Source organism: Suncus etruscus, chromosome 16 (assembly GCF_024139225.1).
Source record: "Suncus etruscus isolate mSunEtr1 chromosome 16, mSunEtr1.pri.cur, whole genome shotgun sequence".
Lineage (NCBI taxonomy): Eukaryota > Metazoa > Chordata > Mammalia > Eulipotyphla > Soricidae > Suncus > Suncus etruscus.
The window spans coordinates 65,941,258-65,964,913 of NC_064863.1; the positions used below are offsets into that span (position 1 = coordinate 65,941,258).

At 42.0% G+C, this 23,656-nt stretch overlaps 1 protein-coding gene across 4 annotated transcripts in view; it reads left to right on the forward strand.

Moving 5' to 3' along the window:
• The window catches only part of SEPTIN11 (septin 11), a 103,216-nt gene extending 84,185 nt beyond the window's left edge, over positions 1-19,031 (forward strand). The window contains exons 7-11 of one of the 4 annotated variants that reach the window (XM_049790266.1): positions 2,035-2,203; positions 6,559-6,691; positions 9,672-9,859; positions 16,368-16,435; positions 18,423-19,031. In XM_049790266.1, the coding sequence (XP_049646223.1) occupies positions 2,035-2,203; positions 6,559-6,691; positions 9,672-9,859; positions 16,368-16,392 (515 nt within the window). In that variant the 3' untranslated portion in view covers positions 16,393-16,435; positions 18,423-19,031. Of the gene's footprint in view, positions 1-2,034; positions 2,204-6,558; positions 6,692-9,671; positions 9,860-13,265; positions 13,664-16,367; positions 16,436-18,422 lie in introns of those variants that run through there. The other 3 variants (XM_049790267.1, XM_049790269.1, XM_049790268.1) reach the window with 3 other exon arrangements.
• Positions 19,032-23,656: the final 4,625 nt, after the last annotated feature.

A 23,656-nucleotide genomic window follows, 5' to 3' on the forward strand; every position in this document is an offset into this window, starting at 1 on the left:
CTTTATTTTTGAAAGAATTGCCTTCCAGTGCAGTTACCTCAGCAAACTAACACCTTAATATTAGGACCGAGACTTTCCAACCTATACATGATATTGTGGCTATGAGTAGCTTCTCATATGAAGAACTTTCCTCCAATGTTACTCAGAAGGTTGAAACCTCTATTATCTGCTCTGGTGTGTTTTGAAGAGGAGGACTACAGAAAATGCCTTCATCAAGTCTTTTTCTTTGCTTTCTTTTCCTTGTTTCTAATGGAGACAGTGAATCTGAGAGAAGCCAAAAGAAGCAGATCCTTTACAATCCTAGGAGATATTTGAAGCTGAAGGCATAGTGCAGCTAGTAGAGCATTTGTCTTGCATGCAGCTGACCTAGGTTCAATCCCAGCATCCCATATGGTCTCCTGAGCATCGCCAGATGTGGCCCCAAAACAAAATAATAAGGTTTTAGGAGATATTTAATTTTTAATGAATCATCCCAATTTCTCTTAAGAAACCTTTCCTCTAGTGTGTTGATACCATGCAATGAGGTAGTTTTTTTTTTTTTTCTTTAAAAATAATTTTATTGGGGCCAGGAAGGTGGCGCTAGAGGTGAGGTGTCTGCCTTGCAAGCGCTAGCATGGGATGGACATCAGTTCAGTCCCCGGCGTCCTATATGGTCCCCCACAAGCCAGGGGCGATTTCTGAGTGCATAGCCAGGAGTAACCCCTGAGCATCAAACAGGTGTGGCCCAAAATCCAAATAAATAAATAAATAAAATAAAATATTTTTATTAAGTTAAAATTTTTATTATTTACAAAGTTATTGCTAGTTGAGTTTTAGGCATATAATATTTCAACACCAATCCCACCATCAATGTCAGCTCCCATCATCAGTACTCCATACCATTCTCCACTTCCCATCCCTGCTCCCACCCTCTGCCTGCCACTTTGTCAGTCACATTGCAAAGTCTGGTGGTTGCAGCTTAGATCTCATGTTTTCAGTGTTGTTGAAATTGTGCTTTGCGTCTCTAGCTATACCACTCTCCTGTATCACCAATATAACAGAAGCCCTGACCCCTACCTATTCTTCCATTACTTTCCTTTCTCATCTTCCTTTTCATCTCGATTTCTTTCCTTTGCTGGCCTTTTCTTCCCTGAACTCTGAGGTCATGGGTAATCTAGGCACTCCTCTTTTGCTACATTTCTTTATCCAGTTATTCTATATACACAGAAAAGAGATCATCTTCTGTGTCTTCTTGTGTTTTACTTCGCTCAACATGATATCTTCCAGTTCCAACCAGGTTGCAGCAAAATGCATAATTTCATTGTTCTTTGCAGCTGCATAATATTCTATTCTGTATATGTGCCACATCATCACAATCTATTCATCTATGGTTAGACACCTAGGTTAATTATGTTTTTTTAGCTATTATACTAAATATAGCAATGAATGATGGTGTGTATGTGTCCTTTTGCATGAAATTTGTTTAAGTCCTAGGGGTGGAATTGCTGGGTTATATGGCTTCTCAGTTTACTAAGGACTCTCCATACCATTTTCCAAAGAGGGGGTTAGAGGGATTGAACTATACAATATTCCCAGCAGTAGATGAGAGTTCCTTTTTCACTACATCCCCACCAGCACAGATTTTTCCTATTTGTTTGTGATGTGCCATTTTTACTGGTGTGAGATGATATCTCAGTGAGATGGTATTATAATAACTCATGCACATATTTTGGAGAGCATGGAGTGAGAAAATTAGCTGAGGAATGAAGCCAGAGACTAGGTTTGAATATAATTACTGTTCTCTATTCAGGAATTAACTTGCTGCATCTATAAAGCAAATGCCAATGGCAGGATTACTGTAACCAGGGTTCCTCCACTGAGCCCTGAGCATTCCCTTGTCAGCATGGTCAGATATTGTATCTTCATCAGGAACATCTGGTAAATCGAGTATTGAGGGCTTTGAGAGTTCAGAGATTACAGGAATGGTGGAGACCACATCTTGGAAGCATAACAAAGATATTCAATCACAGAATTACTTCTTTCTGTCTCCTGCAGTTGAGAATGAAAACCACTGCGATTTTGTGAAACTTCGGGAGATGCTGATCCGGGTGAACATGGAGGATCTGCGGGAGCAAACTCACACCCGACATTATGAGTTGTATCGGCGCTGTAAACTCGAGGAGATGGGCTTCAAGGACACTGATCCTGACAGCAAGCCCTTCAGGTATGAGGACACTGAAAAGCCAGGCAGGAGCCTGGGCATGACAGGAGAGTGGGAGCAGTGAGTAACAGAAGTGCTCATTGGATGAGGAAGTTGGGAGAGAAGCATGAGGCAGGGAGATTCACTGTCCTGACTACCAGGCATTGTCATCACCACCTGCACCTCATTCTTGCAACTCAATGATACTGCTGATGTCCTTCTGGCCCTCCCCATTTTCACAGTGGAGGAAACTAATGCTTTGAGAGTGTAACCCTGCCCCTGATCCTTTAAGGAGGGAATGATGAGCTAGGTTTTAGACCCTTTCTCTTAAAAACCTCCCACTCACGAAGGCCCAGAGTCGGCCTGTTTTCCTGTAGGTGTCTCAGTTGATCATGTAACTCACTTCCCTCTTAATCGGATTCTCAAGGCCCTTGCATTTGAAGTGTTTTTAACTAGCTCTTAGTGGCTCAGTACAGTTCTAGCAAGAGCAGGAAAACGTCACTAAAGAGCAGAAAAGTCACTAAAAGAAAATTTCTTACAAGCTTCTCCCATCCTGGATGACTAAAATGATGTAGTCATTTTCATATTCACAGTCATAGTCACACAGGGGAGGATATCAAAGTTGATGTACATGATCAAACAAAAGCACCAGGCTTTGTCAACACAATAGTGGTACCGAGTACACTGGTGGTAAGGGAGAGGTGGGGCCATTTCACCATCTTTTGTTACAGAAGAGGATTGGCTTGTTTGGATAGAACCCCTGTGATGAATTAATGGGGACTTGAGTTACAGATGTGAGGTGGTCTGTGCCCATTGCCTATTCTGATGAGGAAAACATTGCTTGGAAGTAACTGCTCTCCTTTCTGGGTCCATGTGGGTTGGAATCAGTTGAGGTGGTCTGCATATTGGGACACTCTTGGTCCCTCAGATCTGAGCTGCCAATGAGGTGGATGTTTCCTTGGCGATGTTTTAGAGATATTTTTGTTAGTATCTGGACATGCCTCCAAGTGCAGTAGAATACAGAAAATACATGGAAAACCCCTAAATAAAGGGTTTCTAATTAAGAAATTAACTTCTAGCCAAGTTTCCTACCATTCAGTCCTGCAGGATGGCGGGGAGGTTCATAAAACACCACACACACACACACACACACACACACACACACACACAACCCTTATTAGGCATGGGAAATGATGTTCTGAGGTCTGGTATTAGATGCCTTTTGGGGCACACAAGGTTAGCTGCCTTGAAACTTAGTCACTGAAAATAATCCCTACAAAATCATGCATTCTCTGGTGAGTAAACCTGTTTGTTGGAAATGGTTTTAGGGTCTGAGAGAGGCTCTCTGTTTTTTTTTATAGAGTCATTTTCTTTCATGCGTAGACAGAGAACTAAAGGCACTCACAATAAAACGAGACTGGTTTTCTTCCTCTGTAAAATGAAAAACTGGTCTAATTTAAGGGTCAGCAGCCCCAGTCAAAGCATGTTTTGTATACCAGAGAATAAATATTTTAGGCTCTTTAGGCCATGTGTTAAAAATACTCAGTCCATGCTGGCAGTACGATCGCAGTTGAGACCGCAACTGAATGAGTGAGCCCGGATGTGTGAACATGAAACTGCACAACCTTCGGCTTTGATTTGAGAGCCCCTCACCCAGCTCTAACTGATGCAAAAGTTCGAATGCATGTGAATGCTTGTTAGATGAAATTCACCTTCCCAAATACTAAGAACCATATCATCTAAACGTCCCTTTCAGTGTTGAAATGTGGAGTCTGTGCTGCATCTCCACTAGCCCGGCAGAGGGAGCTCTTAAGAGCTCAGGAGGGTAAGGATTTCCTATGTCAAAGACTTGCAGCCTGCTCTGCTCTCTGGCATGTGACGAAATCATCCCCTGCAAGGCTTGGGTGCCAATCTGCCATTAGGAGGTGTGGCTAAGCTTTGCTACACTGGTGGATTTGGGTCCAGACCCACTGCTCTGGCCCTCCCAAACTTGAAGGGTTTATTCATGCCTCCCCAATGTGCTTCAAGTAGGGAATGTGTTTTGTTCACATTCGATTCCACATCTACAGATCCGAAGTTTCCTTTTTGATGTGAATGGGTAAGACCTTTTTCCTTTTTATTCATACGAAAATTTAATATAGAGGCAAGTAGACTATCTGAAATAACTCCTTTGACCAAAACGATAGTACTGCTGGCAGGGTTTTTGATATGCATGCAACTGACCCAGATTTCATTCCTGATACCACATATGGTCCCTTGAGCACCACTGTGACTGATTTCCTGAGTGCAGAGTCAGGAGTAAGCCTGGAGCACCACCAGGTGTGGCTCAAAGACAAAACCAAGAGAAAAAAAAAGGAACGAGAAAAAGAGGTTTCATAGAATAATTCTGGGGTGGGGCCGGGCGGTGGCGCTGGAGGTAAGGTGCCTGCCTTGCCTGCGCTAACCTAGGACGGACCGCGGTTCGATCCCCCGGCGTCCCATATGGTCCCCCAAGAAGCCAGGAGCAACTTCTGAGCACATAGCCAGGAGTAACCCCTGAGCGTCACAGGGTGTGGCCCAAAAACCAAAAAAAAAAAAAAAAGAATAATTCTGGGGTGAGGGGGGTACTAATCTTGGTCCTGGTTCTTTGCTCCTGAGACCAGGTCACCCTTTTCCCAATTGTAACCCCTCCCGCCACTCTGTCCTCATCTCTGTAACCTTTTAACTTTAGGCCTACATTTTAGGGAACAAAAAAGCACCTGGTTGTTGACATTGTCTCAAGAGCACTTGGCCCATTTGTTGGGAAATCAAAGGGCCTCAGTTCAGCTACTGAGCAGAGAGGTGAAGTTGAGTTCAAGTGGGTGGCCTGAGTTCAGGGTCAGCTCTGTCACCTCTTTACTGAGTAATTTGCATAGGTGTTAAGTCCTTCTGAATCTGTTTCTCCACAGGGTAAACTGGGAGGTGACAGCTTTGCCTTACTGGGTTGTGTGTGGATTAAGGAATCTGCACTGGGACAATGCTCCGCCGATAACTTGTGGAGCTATAGCTGGTGGACTTTACACCAAGGATGTCGAGATTCTGGAAAGAAGTTATTTTTCCGTATGAGTCAGCAGGATAAGGGATGATGAGTTCAAGTGTCTGAACTCATCCTTCCTGCCATGGCTTCTGGAAGCAAAACCTGCCTTTACAAATGGCTGGAAAGGAGAAAAGGAGAAGCTAACAGGTGTACTCTAGAGTCAGCCTGAAACTTAATGAAACTGCACTTAGGAGGGGTGTTAATAGTGACAAGTTGATGGTCTGGAGTGATAGCACAGCAGTAGAGCATTTGCCTTGCACAAAGATGACGTGGGACAGACCCGGGTTCAATCCCCAGCATTCCATATGGTCCCCTGAGCCTGCTAGGAGTGATTTCTGAGTGCAGAGTCAGGAGTAATCCCTGAACACTGCTGGGTATGGCCCCAAAACTGACAATAAAATAAAATAAAAATTAAGTTGGAAGAACTAAGAGTTGCAAAAACTCTTTAGGATTCTGCAAATGGATTCCATGGGACCAGTTTCTCCTGGACTGATATTCACTGACAGATGCATCAGTGAGGGTTTAGTGTTTCATTCACATGGGGTGGCTGGGGGAGGAAACTTAGGGCACCTTGATGTTTTGAGTAATTTCTCTTGTGTTTTATTGGGGCTCCATGAGGCACCAGTACTGTCATGATGATTTCACACTAAGTCATTTCCGAATACTCACTGCTGTAGTGGCTTCTTTGTGTAAGGTTTTATAATCTTTCTCATAGATATTCTATCATGGGCCAGCTTCCATTGCTAGTTCAAATCCTGGAATACTGAGATCTAATCTAATCATTTCTTGTTTGCTTTTTGCTTTTGTCTTGTGATTTGGTCCGTATACAGAGATGTTCTGAGCTTTGTGCTCAGGGGTCATTCCTGATGGAGCTCAGGGGATGAAAATGGGGTTGGCAGCATTCAAGGCAAGTCTTTATAGCCTAAACTATCTTTCTAGTTTGTTGGTGACATTTGTGAAGCCCCATTTATTTCCTAACTCTCAGCTACTCCATCTTCTCAAATCTAAGCCCTCTCTTCGTTCTGTCCCTGGAAAACTCTGGCCGGTTTAAACTTGCCCTGATGAGTGTCTGTAGGTTCATCTAGTCCTGTCAGAGACAGACTATTAGTGCTGCCTTGTACTGACTGACTCACCTCTGGTTCTTGGACCTTGGCTGATGGGCACCTAACTGCAAAGAATGTGGTACATCTCTGTGCCCTTCCATCTGTTCTTCAGTATGTGGCAGCATTATCTAATGTTCAGAAGTGGATGGGTTGAAATGATATGAACAAAAATGTATTATTATGCAATATCCTGATACCATTGGTTTGTGATTTTTGACTAGTCTTCAGGAGACATATGAAGCAAAAAGGAATGAATTTCTGGGTGAGCTTCAGAAAAAAGAAGAAGAAATGAGACAGATGTTTGTTATGAGAGTAAAGGAGAAAGAAGCTGAACTCAAAGAGGCAGAGAAAGAGGTAAGTTCTCAGTCCTCAGGCAAAAAAACAATGCTGTATTTAATATTTAATATTTCACATTTCATGGAACCTTCTGCTACTCTAAATACTTCCTGCATCCTTTTGTTTTTGTTATTGGGGTCACACCTGTTAGTGCTCTGGGTTTATTCCTGACTCTTCTCTCAAGTATCACTCCTGGCAGGCTTGGGAGACTTTATGGGGAGCCAAGGATCAAACTCAGGATGGCGACATTCAAGGCAAGTGCCTACCCACTGTACTATTGCTCCACCCCTCCTACAAAAATTTTGTCCAATGAGGGGTTTACTAACTTGGCATGAAAAAAGCAAGTCCCATCTTTTTTATTAAATATGAACCACATCTCTTGGTGCTGATGATGGGACTTGTGTGACAGGGCCACCCCAACAATGCCCCCTTTGAGGTACAGGCCTGAGAGTTTAGTGCTTGGGCCTCATGATGTTGAAGGCCATTAGGATTAACTCTGGTAGTGCTAAGGGGCTACCAGGCCATACTCAGTAGAGCTAAATTAATTGGCTTTTGAAGTTAACATACTTAGCAGCAAAGACAAGATTAAAGACTCAAGTCTCTGAATTTGAGACCTTAATGCTCTTTGTATCTCTGATGTCCTCAGTTTACAAGTGATGGAATGTAACAGATATGGGATACTGGTGCTATCTCTGTCTACCCAACTCATCAATGCATCAAGCAGAGGTGGGGCTTTAGGCACTATCTGAGAGTGATGGTTTCTGTGTTCTGTCTCTACTAATTTCCTTCCTTTGCCAGGCAGGCAGGCAAGCACTCCTTGCTCCAGTGAGCTGCTGAGCCACCTTATTCCCCATGCCTGGCCCAATGACTGCTTCCTGCAAGTCACATGCATTTTTGCTATCATCTTTATTTTATTGTTGAAGGGGGGTGTGGTGGGACATGTGGCAAGTGGAGGGAGAGAAAGAAATATGTTTCCTCTGCTAGTAGATAATGAGTGTCTCAAGTATTCAACCTCAGACTCAGTACACCACCCAATGACATCACCCAAATCATTTTCTTATGCCTTTGTACTTTAGCTTTGTAAAGAATATATCTTTGCTATTAGCTTTAATATCCTGAGTAAAAATTTAGGATTATCTAGTAACATTTTTTCCCTTCCCTCCCTATTTTCTTCATTCTTTTTTTTTTTTTTTTAATTTTTCGGCCACACCTGGTGACACTCAGGGGTTACTCCTGGCTATACGCTCAGAAATCACTTTTGGCTTGGGGGAACCATATGGGATGCTGGGGGATCGAACCACAGTCTGTCCTAGTCTAGCACTTACAAGGCAGACACCTTACCACTTGTGCCACTGCTTCGGCCCCTATTTTCTTCATTCTTTTAGTTGTTTTTAGTTCTATTGTTGTTTTCATTGCTTTTAATTTCTGTGTTGTGATTTTGTTGCTGTTATTATTCTGGGGAAAGGTACCACATCCAGCAGTGGTCAGGGCTTACTCCTGGCTCTGTGCTGAGGGGTCACATTAATCAGTTCTTGGGGAACTGTATATGGGGCTGGACATCAAACTGGAGTTGGCACCATGCAAGGCAAGCACTCTATTTCCTTATTATCTCTCTGGCCCTACAATCTGTAAACAATTCATTTTGTCAAGAATTAGACATTTTTCAGGGGCCGGGCGGTGGCGCTAGAGGTAAGGTGCCTGCCTTGCCTGCGCTAGCCTAGGACGGACCACAGTTCGATCCCCCCAGCGTCCCATATGGTCCCCCAAACCAGGAGCGACTTCTGAGCGCATAACCAGGAGTAACCCCTGAGCATCACCGGGTGTGGCCCAAAAAACAAAAAACAAAAAACAAAAAAAAAAGAATTAGACATTTTTCAATATGTTATTTAAATGTCCTTTCTTTTTCAAAACAGATAGTGTAATGAGACGTTCTTTGGGAGTTGGGTAGAGGTTTGGTTATATCATCAAATAATTATATATTATACATTTTGAAAAATGAGAAATAAAGATCTACTCATACCACTAAGATAACTTTATTTGGGGATCATGGATAATCGATATTCTTTATGCCTTTCACAATGAATTTCTTTTTGTTTCATTTGAGGCACCGTGACAACTGTTCACGATATAATACTGTTTGTGACAGGACTTCATGCAAACAATGTTCTAACCTCACACCCTCCACCCTGACTGCCTGCTGCCCTTCACAACTATTTGGTCCTCTCCCATCCCTGCTTTAGTTACTCTCCTCCCTCACCTCCTAGTCCTTGACACTTATGTGTGTAAACCAGTTTTCAGATTCTACTCTATTTACCATTTGTTATTTCCCTGCTCTTTGTTTTTAACATCCCATATGTGATAAGAAATCATTGTGCATGTCCCTGTTCTTCTAGCTAACTTCCCATTTTCATCCTTAGGTTTCCTTAGAAACCCGTAGGTTCCATCCATGTAGCAGCAAATTTCAAGATTTTATCTTTTTTATTTGTTCGTATGGCTTTTTGGTTTTATTTGTTTTGTTTTGTTTGTTTTTGGTCACACCTGGCAGTGCTCAGAATTTATTCCTGGATCTACAGTCAGAAATCACTCTTGGTGGGGCTTGAAAGATCCTATGGGATGTCAGGGATTGAACCCAGGTTAGCTGCATGCATGGCAAATGTCCTACTTCTACTATCACTCCAGTCCCCTCAGAATTTCATCTTCGTATAGTCTAACCATATTTCACTGTATGTATACACCAGAGTTACGATGAATTTATTATCAGAAAAACAAAATCCACCCGAATTGCCTTTAGCACTGAGGAGTTGTTGGTTTCAAAGGATCTGATGCTGTTTGCCCTCTTTGTCTGGCTCCTGCAGTATCTCCCTTGACAACAGCTCAATCTGATAGTGAAAGTACGGGAGGCCAAACAGCCCTAGGCCTTCCTGTAAGTAGGTCCAACTTCCCTACCTCAGTCCACTCCCCATTCCCATTACCATGCTGGTACTCCTTCTCTCTACAGCTCCATGAAAAGTTTGACCTCCTCAAGCGGACACACCAAGAAGAGAAGAAGAAAGTAGAAGACAAGAAGAAGGAGCTGGAGGAGGAGGTAAACACATTCCAGAAGAAGAAAGCAGCTGCGCAGTTACTCCAGTCCCAGGCCCAACAGTCTGGGGCTCAGCAAACCAAGAAAGACAAGGATAAGAAAAAGTAAGCAGGTGCAATCCCCTCATACCGGGGCCCTTTAACGGTTTATTCCTCTTGCATGTCTCTCCTTGTCCATTTCAAATTGGAACTGTTCGGTGACCAAAAAGGTAAAAAGCACATCTTTCCTCTACTGTGCAGGGAAGATGATAAAGGTCTTAGCCATTTTCTAAAGGGTACACATCATTAATTTATCCCACTTCACCACATGATCAAGTGATCAGGACTGGAGTAAGCAGTTGTGTCCCCTTAGCATCTCCCACGTAAACACTGGACTCTTGAAAGACAGTCAGTTTTTCATCACTACCCTCGGAGACAATCCTCATGATTTCTGAGATGAGCACATAAAAGTCTGACTCAACATGACTTTTCTGCTCTGCGCTATGAAGCTTGATAAGCCAGCCATCGGACCTTGTTTGAAAATGGAAGATTGAGAAGAAGCTCGAGTGGCCACCAGTTTTCCTCGAAATTGTTTGAAAATGGAAGATTGAGAAGAAGCTCGAGTGGCCACCAGTTTTCCTTAAAAGATGAGGAATTTGTTTTATTGTGAAAAGGGGGAAAAAAGATGCCTATCTAGTTAAGAAACCTTCATTGACCCTCAAGCCACACAAAACCTTCAATATAGGGCTGGTTAAACGGACAGGAGTTGTATTCTGCTCTGGCTTTGGGCACTAGCAGTTGCCTGAATTCAGAGGAAGGTTTGGGCCTAATTTCAAATCTCCATTGATTTTTACTCTGTCAAACCAGGTTCAGTTATAGAAAGTACAGTTTGAGGATAGTCACTATTGGTTTGACAGCAAGTATAAAGATCACTAGGAAACCTTTGAGGAAATTCTATTTTTAGTACTTAAGTAGTGAGCTCATGGTTGGGCCCTTCCTTTGCCCATATGGCATGCTATGGTGCTCTTAGGAAAGTTAGAGGGAATCTCAGTATACACTACTAGATTCCTGCTCCTTGTCCTTGGATGCAAAGATTCTAGAATAAGAAATAAACATGCTGTTACTTGAGCAGGCTAAAGATTATAGTTCTACAAGAGAATAGATAGGTTTGGGCCTGCCTGATGTGGCATGTCCAGAGAAGGTCTATCAGAAAAACCTCTTTGAAGGTGTTCACTCCATCTCGGAAAACATACAGTCCCCCTCGGAATCTCGATGCTACAGAAGAAATCAGAGCTTGCTGCTATGTTGTCATGCGGTGCCCTACAAATGTGGACTCGGTCAATTCTGAGGCAGAAAACAATGCTGTACAAGAAGGCCGGAGGAAGATAAGTTTTCTAAGCAGCAGGAAGTAGTTGACATAGATGAGCTATGATTTCCATGGGGTTCATACACACACAAGAGACCCAAGGACTCCAAGGGCCCACCTTTCAATTGTGCTGGGTTTAGAGAGTAACGGTCACTCATGGCAACAGTCCCCAAGATAGAGAATCAGAGATGTGACTTCTGGTGACAGCAAAGTGAAAGCTGATTAGCATCCTAATCTTCTTGGTCCAGACTAGCCCAAGATAAAAAGTGTGTGTGTGTGTGTGTGTGTGTGTGTGTGTGTGTGTGTGTGTGTGTGTGTGTGTGTGTGTTTCTCTCCATTTATAGGAGTAAATGAAACAGAAGAACTAACTCACTGCTTAGGAAACTCAAAGTGAAGTTTTTCTTCCATTAAAGCACAATGTGCACAAAGGAACATGTTTTAAAAAAATAAGAATGTGCATAAAAAGACCAGCAATGTTCCAGGGGTTCTGCATGTATTCTGAATGTGCCTTTAAGCAATATGAATTTTAAGTGCTGATCAGCACTGTGCCTCTGTTTAAACAAATGGTCCTCTAATGCCGTATCCTTGGCCTCAGGAAGTTTTCGAGGCCCTCTCCACATATTAGTTTATTTTCTTCCCAGTCATGGGACTTATCTGTGTCTTTTCAGGTTTACACAAAATGTATATGAATTCTATTTTAGCTTTATTTATACATTCTCCACTGTTGATGGAATTGGACTTCATCTGGTGCCTCACAGTCACCGGACCAAGGCACATATTTTTTGGTGACTTTAGGTTCTCACCCTTTGCACACAAATCCACATCAGGATGGTGAAAGTGGTGCCTGAAGCTGGTGGACTGAAGTATGAAAACTGAAAGCCAAATTGCTTTTCTCATTGTCTGCACCAGAGTTTGCTTAGGGAAAGTCACAGGAAAAAAAAAAAAGTAAAGATGGTAACTGAACAGCACTTTGAAATGAAAAAAGACTCTTTCCTCCTGGTAGAGCGGGAGGAGACTCTACCAGGAGAATGGACAGGCCACTCCAAACTGGCTTTGTTCTAGGGAGAAGACAAAAAAGAGATGCCCTTTATTTCATTTTTCTAATAGCTTTAAATTCTTTTTTGTTTTTTTTTTTTTCCTGTTCTAATGACATGCTCCCTTCTTAATATAGGTAAGGCTTTATACTTCTCCTTGACCTATAGTGGCATGAGAGCATATAACATTTCCTAAGAGTATGAAGTAGAACTAACCCTGGCACTGCCACTAGCTGGACCCCAGGTCCCACCACCTCTGGCCACCAAGTCCCTTTCCTTGTTTGTGGCTACACCTCAGTGGTGTGACTGCCCCAGGTAAGTTGTTCCACAGACAGTGCTGAGCTCTTCTGAAAACCTTGCACAATTGGCGGCAACATTTAGGATGCATCCATCCCTCTCGAGTCAGTTTTAAAATGCAGCATTTTAAAACTATTCCCAGCATCCAGTAACTACAGTTTATATAAACATCTATTCATCTTTTAAAACAACTATTTTTTTAAGTGTTGCTAAGGAATGATGGTGCATGTTTTGGACTTGCCTAAAATTAGCTGTGTGGCTCTTGGATTTTGTGTCCCTTTGTGCCTACACAGGGGGAAAGCTACTGGCATCGCTGTTGCTGTTAGCATATAATAATCACCTTTTTAATTTTTCCCTCCCAAAGCCGGAAAATAGCATGTCGTTCATTCATTCTATTTCGGTCCTCAAGTTCATTGTACAAAGATATATTGCATATTTATTCTCTGACACCAGAAGCACAGAAATGGATGAAGCTTTCACTCACTACCGATTCAATGGTCAGAATCTAATTGATAATGGTTTGGGGTTATTTGAAAAAAAAAAAAAAAAAAACAAAATTCTTTTCACTAGACTATGTAATGGTCTCAAGAAGTCACTCGTGAATTCTCAGTTACATGCAAATGGAAACTAACCATGTGTTCTTGATTCAGTATTAAAATTTTGCTTTTGCTTGTCATGTTGAATAGCTTACTCAAGTTTTTGGTTTTAATTTCTGTCAATTCCATAATCATTGCATGAGCATCCACCATCACCGAATGCTGGTGCTGGCGCTCCTAATTTTTCTTTCTTTTTTATTATTATTTCTAACTTTTTTGTTTTGTTTTTTAACTTGCAGTGCAAGCTTCACATAAAGCCTGGCAAGCCAAGGATGGTCCCGCATTCACCTGCTTTTGCAGTAATATTGTATCTCTGCCATCTGTGTCCTTTTTATATATATACATATATATATGCCCTCCCCCAAATACCAGTAATTATTAACTCATTTTGCTGAATGTTGTTGGTGGGTGATGGAAAATGATAGAATGTGGGAATAACAGTAAAAGCTCTGCAGCTGGACTTTGTTTATGGAAAGTCAATGATTTGCTTTTTGTGCCTGTGTGGTGTGGCAGCAGGAAGCATGCCTGTGACTTGTATGTGGCTTTGGACTAAGGGAAAGAGGGAAATTGCTTCATGTGTACAGCTGACAGGAAACCTCACCATCTCAGCAGCTGAACTAGAAACCTGAATAGCTGTGACATCAACCTGCCATTAAAAAAAAAAGAGAAAGAATCATACATTTCTATGGTGGCTAAAACCCCGATTTTTCCCACAGCCTTTTCTCCTCATCTGCCCCTAACTGAGTCGATTGGTTCATAGAATGGTGGGTAACCATGATATGTCTCAACTTGAGGGGATCTGGGCTGGATTTTGAGTCTGTTCAGATCAGCTGTTTCCTCTGAAGGCTTTAAAAACTATCTGAATCCCTGGCTTTTAAATGTTGGTCAAGTGAGACTGAAATGAGACAATTATGATTCTGTAGTGGTCACTTTTTTTGTTTTTGTTTTTGGACTACATCCGGTGGCACTCAGGAGTTACTCCTGGTTCTGTGCTCAGAAATGGATCCTGGCTCGGGGAACCATGTGGGATGCTGGGGATCAAACCCAGGTCCATCCTGGGTCAGCCACATGCAAAGCAAACACCCTACCACTGCGCTATCACTCCATCCCCACGGTCACTTTTGACTCTTGCATAGGTAGACATCTCAAAAGTGTAATCCTATGACAGTGCTTATTTTGAGAGAATCTTCACCCAAGCAAGATGGTGTTTCACACCGCACATTCTGCTCACAGTATTAGCATACCACAGTTTGATCTCTGGGCACTTGGGGGAGACGTACTGGCCAGGACACTGGTACTTCTACAAACATTTTTCAATAATCATGAGAAGTTATTTCCAGAAAGACTCCAAATATAAAACTTCTGTCTACCTTCAGCATGAGAGGCCCATATCAGTGAAGAGAGAAATAAGAAGAACCAGAGAGATAGTATAGTGGGTAGGGCATTTGCTTTGCATAAAGACAGCCTGTGTTTGATCCCAGAACCTTATATGATGCCCTGAGCACTGCCAGGAATGATTCCTGAGTGCAGAGCCAGGAGTAACCCCTGAGCATCACTAGGTGTGATCTAAAAACTTAAATTTTAAAATAAGGAAAGAAATTAGAAGGCCCAGGAGCTGGTGAGGTATCGCTAGAGGTAAGGTGTCTGCCTTGCAAGCGCTAGCAAGGAAGGTCAGTGGTTTGATCCCCCGGCATCCCATATGGTCCCCCCGAGCCAGGGGCAATTTCTGAGCGCTTAGTCAGGAGTAACCCCTGAGCATCAAATGGGTGTGGCCTGAAAAACCAAAAAGCAAAAAAAAAAAAAAAAAAAGAAAAAAGAAATGAGAGGGCCCAGATACAAACTCCAGGAATCAAAAAAGTAGAACTTATGGCCAAGAGGGTGGCGCAAGTGAGTGAGGGCCTCGCCTTAGTCCTCAGCATCAGATAGAACCAAGACAGAAAGGCATTCAGCTGACATCCACTTTTTTTGCATGGTGTCCCTTCATTATGTTGAAATAAAGGGATAAACAGGGCTGGCTGGCCTTTCCAGTGCTCTTTCCAGGTACTCAGTGGAATTCTTATCACCTTTCCACTATTGCAACTAGCTTCAACTAACCTGTGCTGTAGGTCTGAGACCCCACCCTCCAGTCCTCCCATCTGCACAGATTAGAAACTAACCAATCTGTCAGTGCAAGCTGCAGTCCACTTGCCTATGGCAAGAGCAATAGTTTCTCTTCCTTGTACTATTCCTTTCTGTTGCCTATTAAGTTCCCGCCTCTGCTAACTGGATCCTCCTGGGATGCTCCTGTACAATGACCTCCTGTTTCTTACTTGAAAGAACTCATTTCTTATGACTCCGATCTTTTCCTTCTTTTTCTTCACTAGCTGTACATGAAGTCAGTATGGCAGAGGATACTGCACCAATGCCCACCCCCTTCCCCACATGTAGTATGTCTCTACTTAAGTCTTTTTTTCTCCTTATTTCCATCCTCACCCATATTCTTAGAAAAAAGAAAGCCAGGTCTTCTGTGAATTAATTTAGGTTTGATTAAGCAGAAAAATGAAGTTCATTTCATTGAAGTTTTATTGAATTTGGAAGCCAATTTCATTGAATCACAAATTAATCTGGGATAGAAACTACAGAGAAATAGCAGCATAGGGTATAAAGACCAGTTTGAGGCTAGGGAAGTGGGTCAAAGGGCTGGAACAGATGTTTTACTTACTGAGGCTGGAGTCCCCAAGCACTCCTAAAAACAGCCCCCAAGCACCTCTGGATTGACCCAAAGTCCAATACATATACCAAAGAGAGTTATAGAGCTATTGGACCACATTTATTTGCTTTTGCTTCCTCACACTAGCTCTTTCTGATTTTAGTCTGAGATTTGCTAGAGTGGCATGCCAAGGCTGACCTAGGCTGAATTTGCTCATATGCTATGCACCAGACAAAAGCTTGAATATTTGTGATGTGTGCTTGCTCCACCCACTGCTTGTGTGAGCATTTTTGTGCCTTGTTTCAGAAAATACTTGCAATTCTAAAAATGCATCCCTTTAAATTCATCAACCTGGCTGGATCGCTAATGCCTGTTTTAAAGTGGACCTCGCTGAGCAGCACCCAGCTGACTTTTTGATTCCAAGATTAATGCTCAATGGATTGAAATATTTTCCATTTTATTTTCACATTAAAACAGAACATGGAGAGTCAGGGAATAAAAAGTCAAAGGGACATTATCAAATCTTTTTTTTTTTTTCTTAAATAAACAACGGTTGCTTCTGAACCCTTTTTCTATCACTTCTCCCCAGCCTTGTTTGGTTTGTTATTGCTGCTTTTCTCTTTTCTTTCTGTATCTATGCCTTTTTTCACAGTAGTCCTTGGCTCTGCACGGAATAAATGATATCCTCAAATCTAATTGGATGTGCTTTCGCCTTTGCATGTAAGTACGACAGTATGAAACTTTTGAGATAATTTCTGACTTTTAAGAGAAATGGGATAGGTTTTTGTTTTGGAGAAAAGGTCTAGGGAGGTCATGGTTTATCCTGTGTGTATGTGTGTGTGTGTGTGTGTGTGTGTGTGTGTGTGTACATATACACATGTGCATAGGCCACTTTTTTCCCCCACAAAATAGCAGTATGGAAGTTAATCCTAGTCTGTATTTCACACAACACCATGGACATCAACTGATGTCCTTGTTTGTGGCATACAAAAAATTGAGAACTTCCACTGCAGAGAATCAGGAAGGAAAATGTTTTTGTTTTTATGGTGCTGGAGATCAAATCCAGAGCCTCACACACACAGGCACATGCTCAACTTACTAAGCCTGGCCCAGATGATGCTGTCCTGTCTTTTTGCACATTTCCATTTTGGATGATCTTGGTTTAATTTTCTCCCTACAGTCACAGCTAAGAGGAATCTCTATTTTTTTCTTTTCTTTTTTTTTTTTTCTCCTGTCATACAGCTGTAGCAGGTCTCTCCCCACATCTTTTATTCAGTCATAGGGACCGTCCTTTATTTCTAGGAGACAGTAGGTAGCCAAAGCAGCTGTCATGTGTGAAATGATGTGATGCAAAATCATTTACGGGAATTAATAATTTGCAATTCAGAGACTGTTTTCCCAGCTTAGGCACTTGATTATTTGGTCAGTTTAAAGAGAAAGGACATTTTTAACCAGGGGAACATCTGATGCAGCTCTGGGTGTAGAGTGCTTATTATCTTTGGTTTGGTTTTGTAATCTCACCAGCAGTAAAATTCTTCTATCTTGCTTATCTCCAGTGAATACACTGAGTCTCCTCACTTTCTTGGCATATTCATGATTGCTTCACATTCACACTGTGCAATCAGGTTTTTCAGCTATTACCAGCCCGGGTCATTCTGTGTGTGGTTCCACCAAAACTGTCTGTTCAGATCTTTTTGCTTTGTCATTATCAAGTGTTTGAATTTGTCAAGTCTCAGCTTCCAGAATTCTTGGTTCCATTAACAGGATATATGACAACTTTTTTTTTTAGTGGAAATTATAGCGTACAACCTCTAGATTGTATGTAGGTATGAAGGACATTTTTTAAAAAAATAAATGGAAAAATAAGCTGTGAACAGCATTAGAACTCTGTTTATTTCTTCATTTTTAAATATGCTGATATGCCTTAAATTGTAGTTCTAGATCCATTGTCATTTTGCTGTTTGAAAAATAACCAATGTGTTTCTCAAATTGTTGTTTTAATCTACTTTTGGTGTTAATACAGAATTGTCATATATGTAAGCTGCATGTTCGATACTTGTCTTTTAAAAGCTGAAATAATTGTATTGATGTGAAGTATAACATTTGATCAAGTATGAAGGTAATCCCTTAACAAACATGCTCGGATCTGTGGTTTCTGTAAGGTAGGAAAGTGCTGGGCAGATATCTATGCATATATCACTAGTGCCAAGACCTAAAGTAGGGAAATATATTTTTACCCAAACACTGCGTGCCCTTTTGTGAGTTCTTTTTAGTCACTGCTTGGTATGCCTGTGTACACGTGCTCATGATATTGGATCAAATAGAGGTCAAAGTGTCATGTTTTCCGGTATTGTCTGCTGGCTTTCCAGTGCTATCTTGGCAACGCCAGCTCCTCCAAGATCCTTGCCACAAGGTAGCCTGTACTTTGCATATAGCATCTCTGCCACCCTTTTTCTCACCCCTTTTGCTGATTAGCACCCCCAGCACTCCACCCTACACTCCTAGATTCTGCTGAGGCATCCTTTTATTCTTGGCCTCTGGTGCCAGCTGCTCACCCAGCCGCTTCCCCAGCCGTGCTCCTGGAAGCCAGTCTTTAACCAACACACCTCTGCTCTTTCCCTTTGCTCTAAGGAAGTTCCCACCCCATTTTTTAAGACTTCTTAAGAATCAAATTTAAATCTGAACCTTTCTTTTTTCTCTTCTGTAGCTTCTTCTTTATGTAACCATCCTGTTGACAAGCTCTACTCTCTCCTAATGGACATAGAGCATTAGAAGAGCAGGAACTGTCTATTCACACGTGTTGGGGAAGAGTTACCTCATTTCCACCATCGCCTCCTATTCTTTTAAGAGTCTGGGTCAATTATTGCATTGTTTGTATTTGTCAATGTCTGTTTACAAACCATTGCCCATAGTGGCTCCTCAGGGGACTTATCATTATCCCGAACAGTAATCCTTAACACTACAACTTAAATGGAAGTTGAAACAGAGGACTTGGGCCAAGACCCAACCAAGGTGGCCACGGATTGGGAACTCCTTGCTTAGCTGTCAGTGTTCTTGAAGCTGCTGATCTGAGAACGGATGGACTGAAGATAGCATGAGCCCTAATTTAAGATGGCCACCACTTCCAGGGTCCCCAAACTTGATCACATGCTAACTTCAGACCCTTGGCCCTGAGAGTGGGATTCTGAACAGCCCTGGGGACTGTCAGCCACCAATCACATTTTCCTTTCTTATGCTTTATGGGTTGCTTTGGAGTTGGGTTTTTGTTTTGTGTATTTTTTTTTTAAAGAAAAACATTTGATACTGCATGAACAGAGATGGCTGCAGCATTTTTATTTGGTGTGTTCTATTGATACGTTGTTTTTATTTTTCAGCTGACCATCTATCTGCCTATTGAGAGAGAGAAGTGGGCATCCTTCCTTTAAATTCAGAACTGTTGTTTCATTTGATTCTTTTTCTGTTACCTGCACCTCTTATATAATTTGTTTTGGGGTTTGGAATTTATTGGGGGGGGGGGAATTCCAGTTAGCCAGTTCCACTTTATATACTGGTTAAACTTAGTCTTGATACCAAGATTATGTGTTTTAAACTCAAGGAAAATTAAATCTAAGATTTTGTGAATATGCTCTTATCTCCAAAACAAACTATCCCTTTGCTGTCACTGGGATTTGATATGAATCTTAAACATGTTTATAATGTGCCAATATTAGGTTATTTTTCTGCCTCTGGGGTTCTGTTTGTATTTCAAAATTCTCTAAAATTATTTTCAGGCTCATCGTTGCCGTCTTATTTTTTGTGAAAATCTGCAGTTTGCCTTGTGCCCAGAGCTTCTGGGTCCTGAACCATGAAATTTGAAACAAACCCCAAATAAGTGCATTATCTTTCCCTGACAACACTATCTTGAACCATGTTTTCAGTCTTCGCTGTTCTCTCAAGTTACTAGTGGCTGTTTCTGTTCCACAAAGACCCTTCTGTAGAGTCTGGATATGACTCAGGCAGTAGAGCAAACTGCCCGACAGGTGAAGCTCAAAATTCAATCCCCACATATCATCCCCACTCAAAACACTGAAAGTCCCAAGATGAGCTAGATGTGGCTTCCTAGAACCCCATCCCAACCCTCTGCCAGCTGAATTTGTAACACACACATCACATCCTCTCTTCTCCTCCCCTCCCCTCCCTTCCCCCTCTCCTCCACCCCTCTCCTCTCTCTGCCAGTTTATTTAGTAATTTCTAAGATCTGTTTATGTGGCATTAATTCCGGGTTGTTACTCTTTCAGAAGTCAACTCTTAATTCCGGTTCATAATACATAGGCAGACTTTTCACTCATCAGAGTATGAATATGCATTTTAATCTTTTATTTATTTGTTGGTAGTCTTATTTCCATCTTCATTGTATAACACCTATCGATGGCAAGAATTAATTTGGTGAAGAGCTCGACCTGTCTTCCCATTTAACGACAGTAACATACACTTCTGTAAAATGAAGCACTTAGGCACTCGTCCCTGACCTCAAATCATTGGATTATTGTAAAGGGTTATTACTTAAGGAGTTGAGTGGCCCTGCTGGCAAGAAATTCTTTCCTTAGCAGTTTTAACAGGCAGATTCACTGAACCTTTTAATGATGGCAGTGAGTGAAATACCATTGGCTTTGTACAAAACTGCAATTTTTTTTTTTTTTTTTTTTTTTGGTTTTTGGGAGCACACCCGGCCACGCTCAGAGGTTACCCCTGGCCCTTCGCTCAGAAATCACTTCTGGCAGGCTCGGGGGACCATAAGGGATGCCGGGATTTGAACCACTGACCTGCATGCAAAGCAAATGCTTTACCTCCATGCTATCTCTTCACCCCCCCTTTTTTTAACTATATATATTTTTTATTGATTGGTTTCTGGGCCACACCCAGCAACTCAGGGGTCACTCCTCGCTCAGCACTCAGAAATTGTCCCTGGCAGGCTGGGGGACGATATGGGATACTGGGAATCAAACCGGATCCCTCCTGGGTTGGCCACATGCAAGGCGAATGCCCTGCCACTGTGCTATCTCTCCGGGCCCCAACACTGCAATCTTTTAAGGAGGATCTGATATAGGGATGTGGGTCCCCGGTTTGCTGAAGGGACTGATCCTAATGCTCTGGCAGCCAGAATTAGAAGTTTTTTGAGTTATGCAAAACCATCCTGTTGGTGAGAAATTACCATGATAACTAAGTACCATCTCAGGTTTTATGTCTAAATTTTTTAATATATCAATTTTAAACCTGCCTTTGGAAAGGGGGGTTTCTTGGGCCACACTGGGCAGCACTTAGAGATTATTCCTGGCTTTGCACTCAGAAATTAATGCCTGGCAGGCTCAAAGGACCATATGGGATGCTGGGGATCAAATCCAGGTTGGCTGCATGCAAGGCAAACATCCTACCCACTGTGCTATTGCTCTGGCCTCCAACACTGCCATTTTAAAGGCAAATTCTGCATAAAATGTAAAGATGATTTCAAACTTTTTAGTGTTATTAAACTATTTCTAGTAATATGTCATTAAACATAGCAATGCTTTTGATACAGTTAAAGTAGGTTACCTTCCATTCAGTTACTGGGGTGCTGGCCACATACAGCACTGCCCATCTGCAACCCCATCTCCATTGACTTGGCCTAGTCAACTTAAGGTGGTTTCTTTCAGCCAAGTATAGATGAGTGGTTCCAGATTTTGTTTTGGGGTCACACCCTGTGGTGCTCAGGAGTTACTCCTGGCTGTGCCCAGAAATTGCTCCTGGCAGGCTCGGGGGACCATATGGGTTGCCGGGAATTGAACCCAAGTTTGTCCAGGATTGGCTGTGTGCAAGGCAAATGCCCTATCACTGTACTTTCGCTCTGGCACCAAATGGTTCAAGTTCTGCTGACTGAATGGCTTAGAAATAGGAAACCATTCTAGGAATTGTCATCAATAAATTATTTGCTTGGGGCCGGGAAGGTGGCGCTAGAGGTAAGGTGTCTGCCTTACAAGCGCTAGCCAAGGAACGGACAGTGGTTCGATCCCCCCGCATCCCATATGGTCCCCCCAAGCCAGGGGCGATTTCTGAGCACATAGCCAGGAGTAACCCCTGAGCGTCAAATGGGTGTGGCCCAAAAACAAAAAACAAAAAAAACAATAAAACAAAACAAAAAAGTAATTTGCTTGGGGCTGGGATGGGCAGGGCATTGCCTTGCATGCAGCTGACTGAGTTCAATCCCTGGCATCCCATATGGTCCCCTGAGCTTGCCATGAGTGATTTCTGAATGCAGAGCCAGGAGTAACCTGAGTGCCACTGGGTGTGGACTGAAAAAACAATGTATTTGCTTACCTCAAATTGGATTATGGAAAAGCAAAGAGAATTGAGTCATCTGAACCTACTTCCACTGAAAACATCTTTTTTCATTCAGTTTAAGCATGAGTTGTTTGATTATAAAGGTAGACTCGGCCTTATTGTTGCAATCTAGAACAGGGCTCCCTCAACTTCCTTTCTTGCTGAAGAAATGTAAATAGGACAAGCACCACCAGAGACGTCTCAGATTCATTACAGTTATTTTGAATTTTCAGTCATTCCATATTCACAATTTACTGTTGCCAATTCTTTTGTGACTCCCATTTAGTGAACCATGAATCTGCACTAAGTGCAGGTAAAATTCGGTAATCTTCCCAAAATGTTTGACCAAAGTTTACTTCTATCAACACCTAGCAAATGAAATTTCATTTCATTTTAATGTTTTCTTTTTTATTTTATTATCTATTGACTCAACTTCTGGGTTTGTGGGGAAATACTATGAAATTTCCACTATCATATATATTTACTATTAAAACACTTCCCTTTGCTAATAACATGTATTTGTCAAAGTGTATATTTACATGCTCTATTTCTACATGACTGAAATTGATAACATGGCTCTACCTTGTAGTTGAATTCTTTTAGTTTAAGGCCACACCCAGCAATGCTCAGGGGTTACTCCAGGCTCTGCTCTGAGGAATTACTCCTGGTGGTGCCTGTATTTGAACTCCGGTTGACCACAAGTGAGCTGTAGGCAAGGCAAGCACCCTTTCCACAGTACTATCTCCAGCCCATCTTCTTAAGACATATTTAGTCCTTTGATAGATACCATCTAGCTTCCTGATCAACCTCTAGTAAGCAACTGGCATCTGCAGGCTTAGTTGTGTTAGTTTGATATGGGCCCGCACATCCACTCACCTCCCTTTCTAACATTTCTATTTCTAACCAGTGGCTGTATATAACTGTTATGTTATCCATAGGACACTGTAGTACATAATTTCACATTTGCCTCAAGTTACTTGCAGTGGAGTTGAATGGCATTTCAATTTTATTGTGGGAACTTTTATTATAACACTGGTGGGACACAGAAGCTACTGTGAAAAGATTGGCCAGGGTCCCTTTATTTGAATATTCTCCATTTCCCCATCCCCTCCTTCATATACAATTATTTTAAAAATTCAATACACTATATTATACCTTCCATTAGTTGCCAAGAGTATAGCCAGGCACTAGGAATTGCACTTTTTCCATACACCTTTGGAAAGAGTCAAAAAAAAAAAAAAAAAAACCAAAAACAAAGCACAGGCCCTTTTAACTACTAGATAAAATTTGAAAAACAAAAGCCCCCCCACTGTTTGCTTAATAGTCAATTGGCAGTTACTGGGGGAAAAAAAAACCCACCTAGAAGAACATGCAAAATGTTTATCTGCTGTCCTGTTGTATATATGTATACATCACAATGAGAACAATTCTGGACATCTTATCTGTTACAAATGTAGTACCTAAACTAATTTTGGGGGGAGGGGAACAAGTGCCACCTTGCAGCACTTGGGTTACTCTCAACTCTGCACTCAAAAATTGCTCATAGCAGTCTCAGGGGATCATATGGGATGCTGGGAATTGAACCCAGGTCCGAGTGCAAGGCAAACA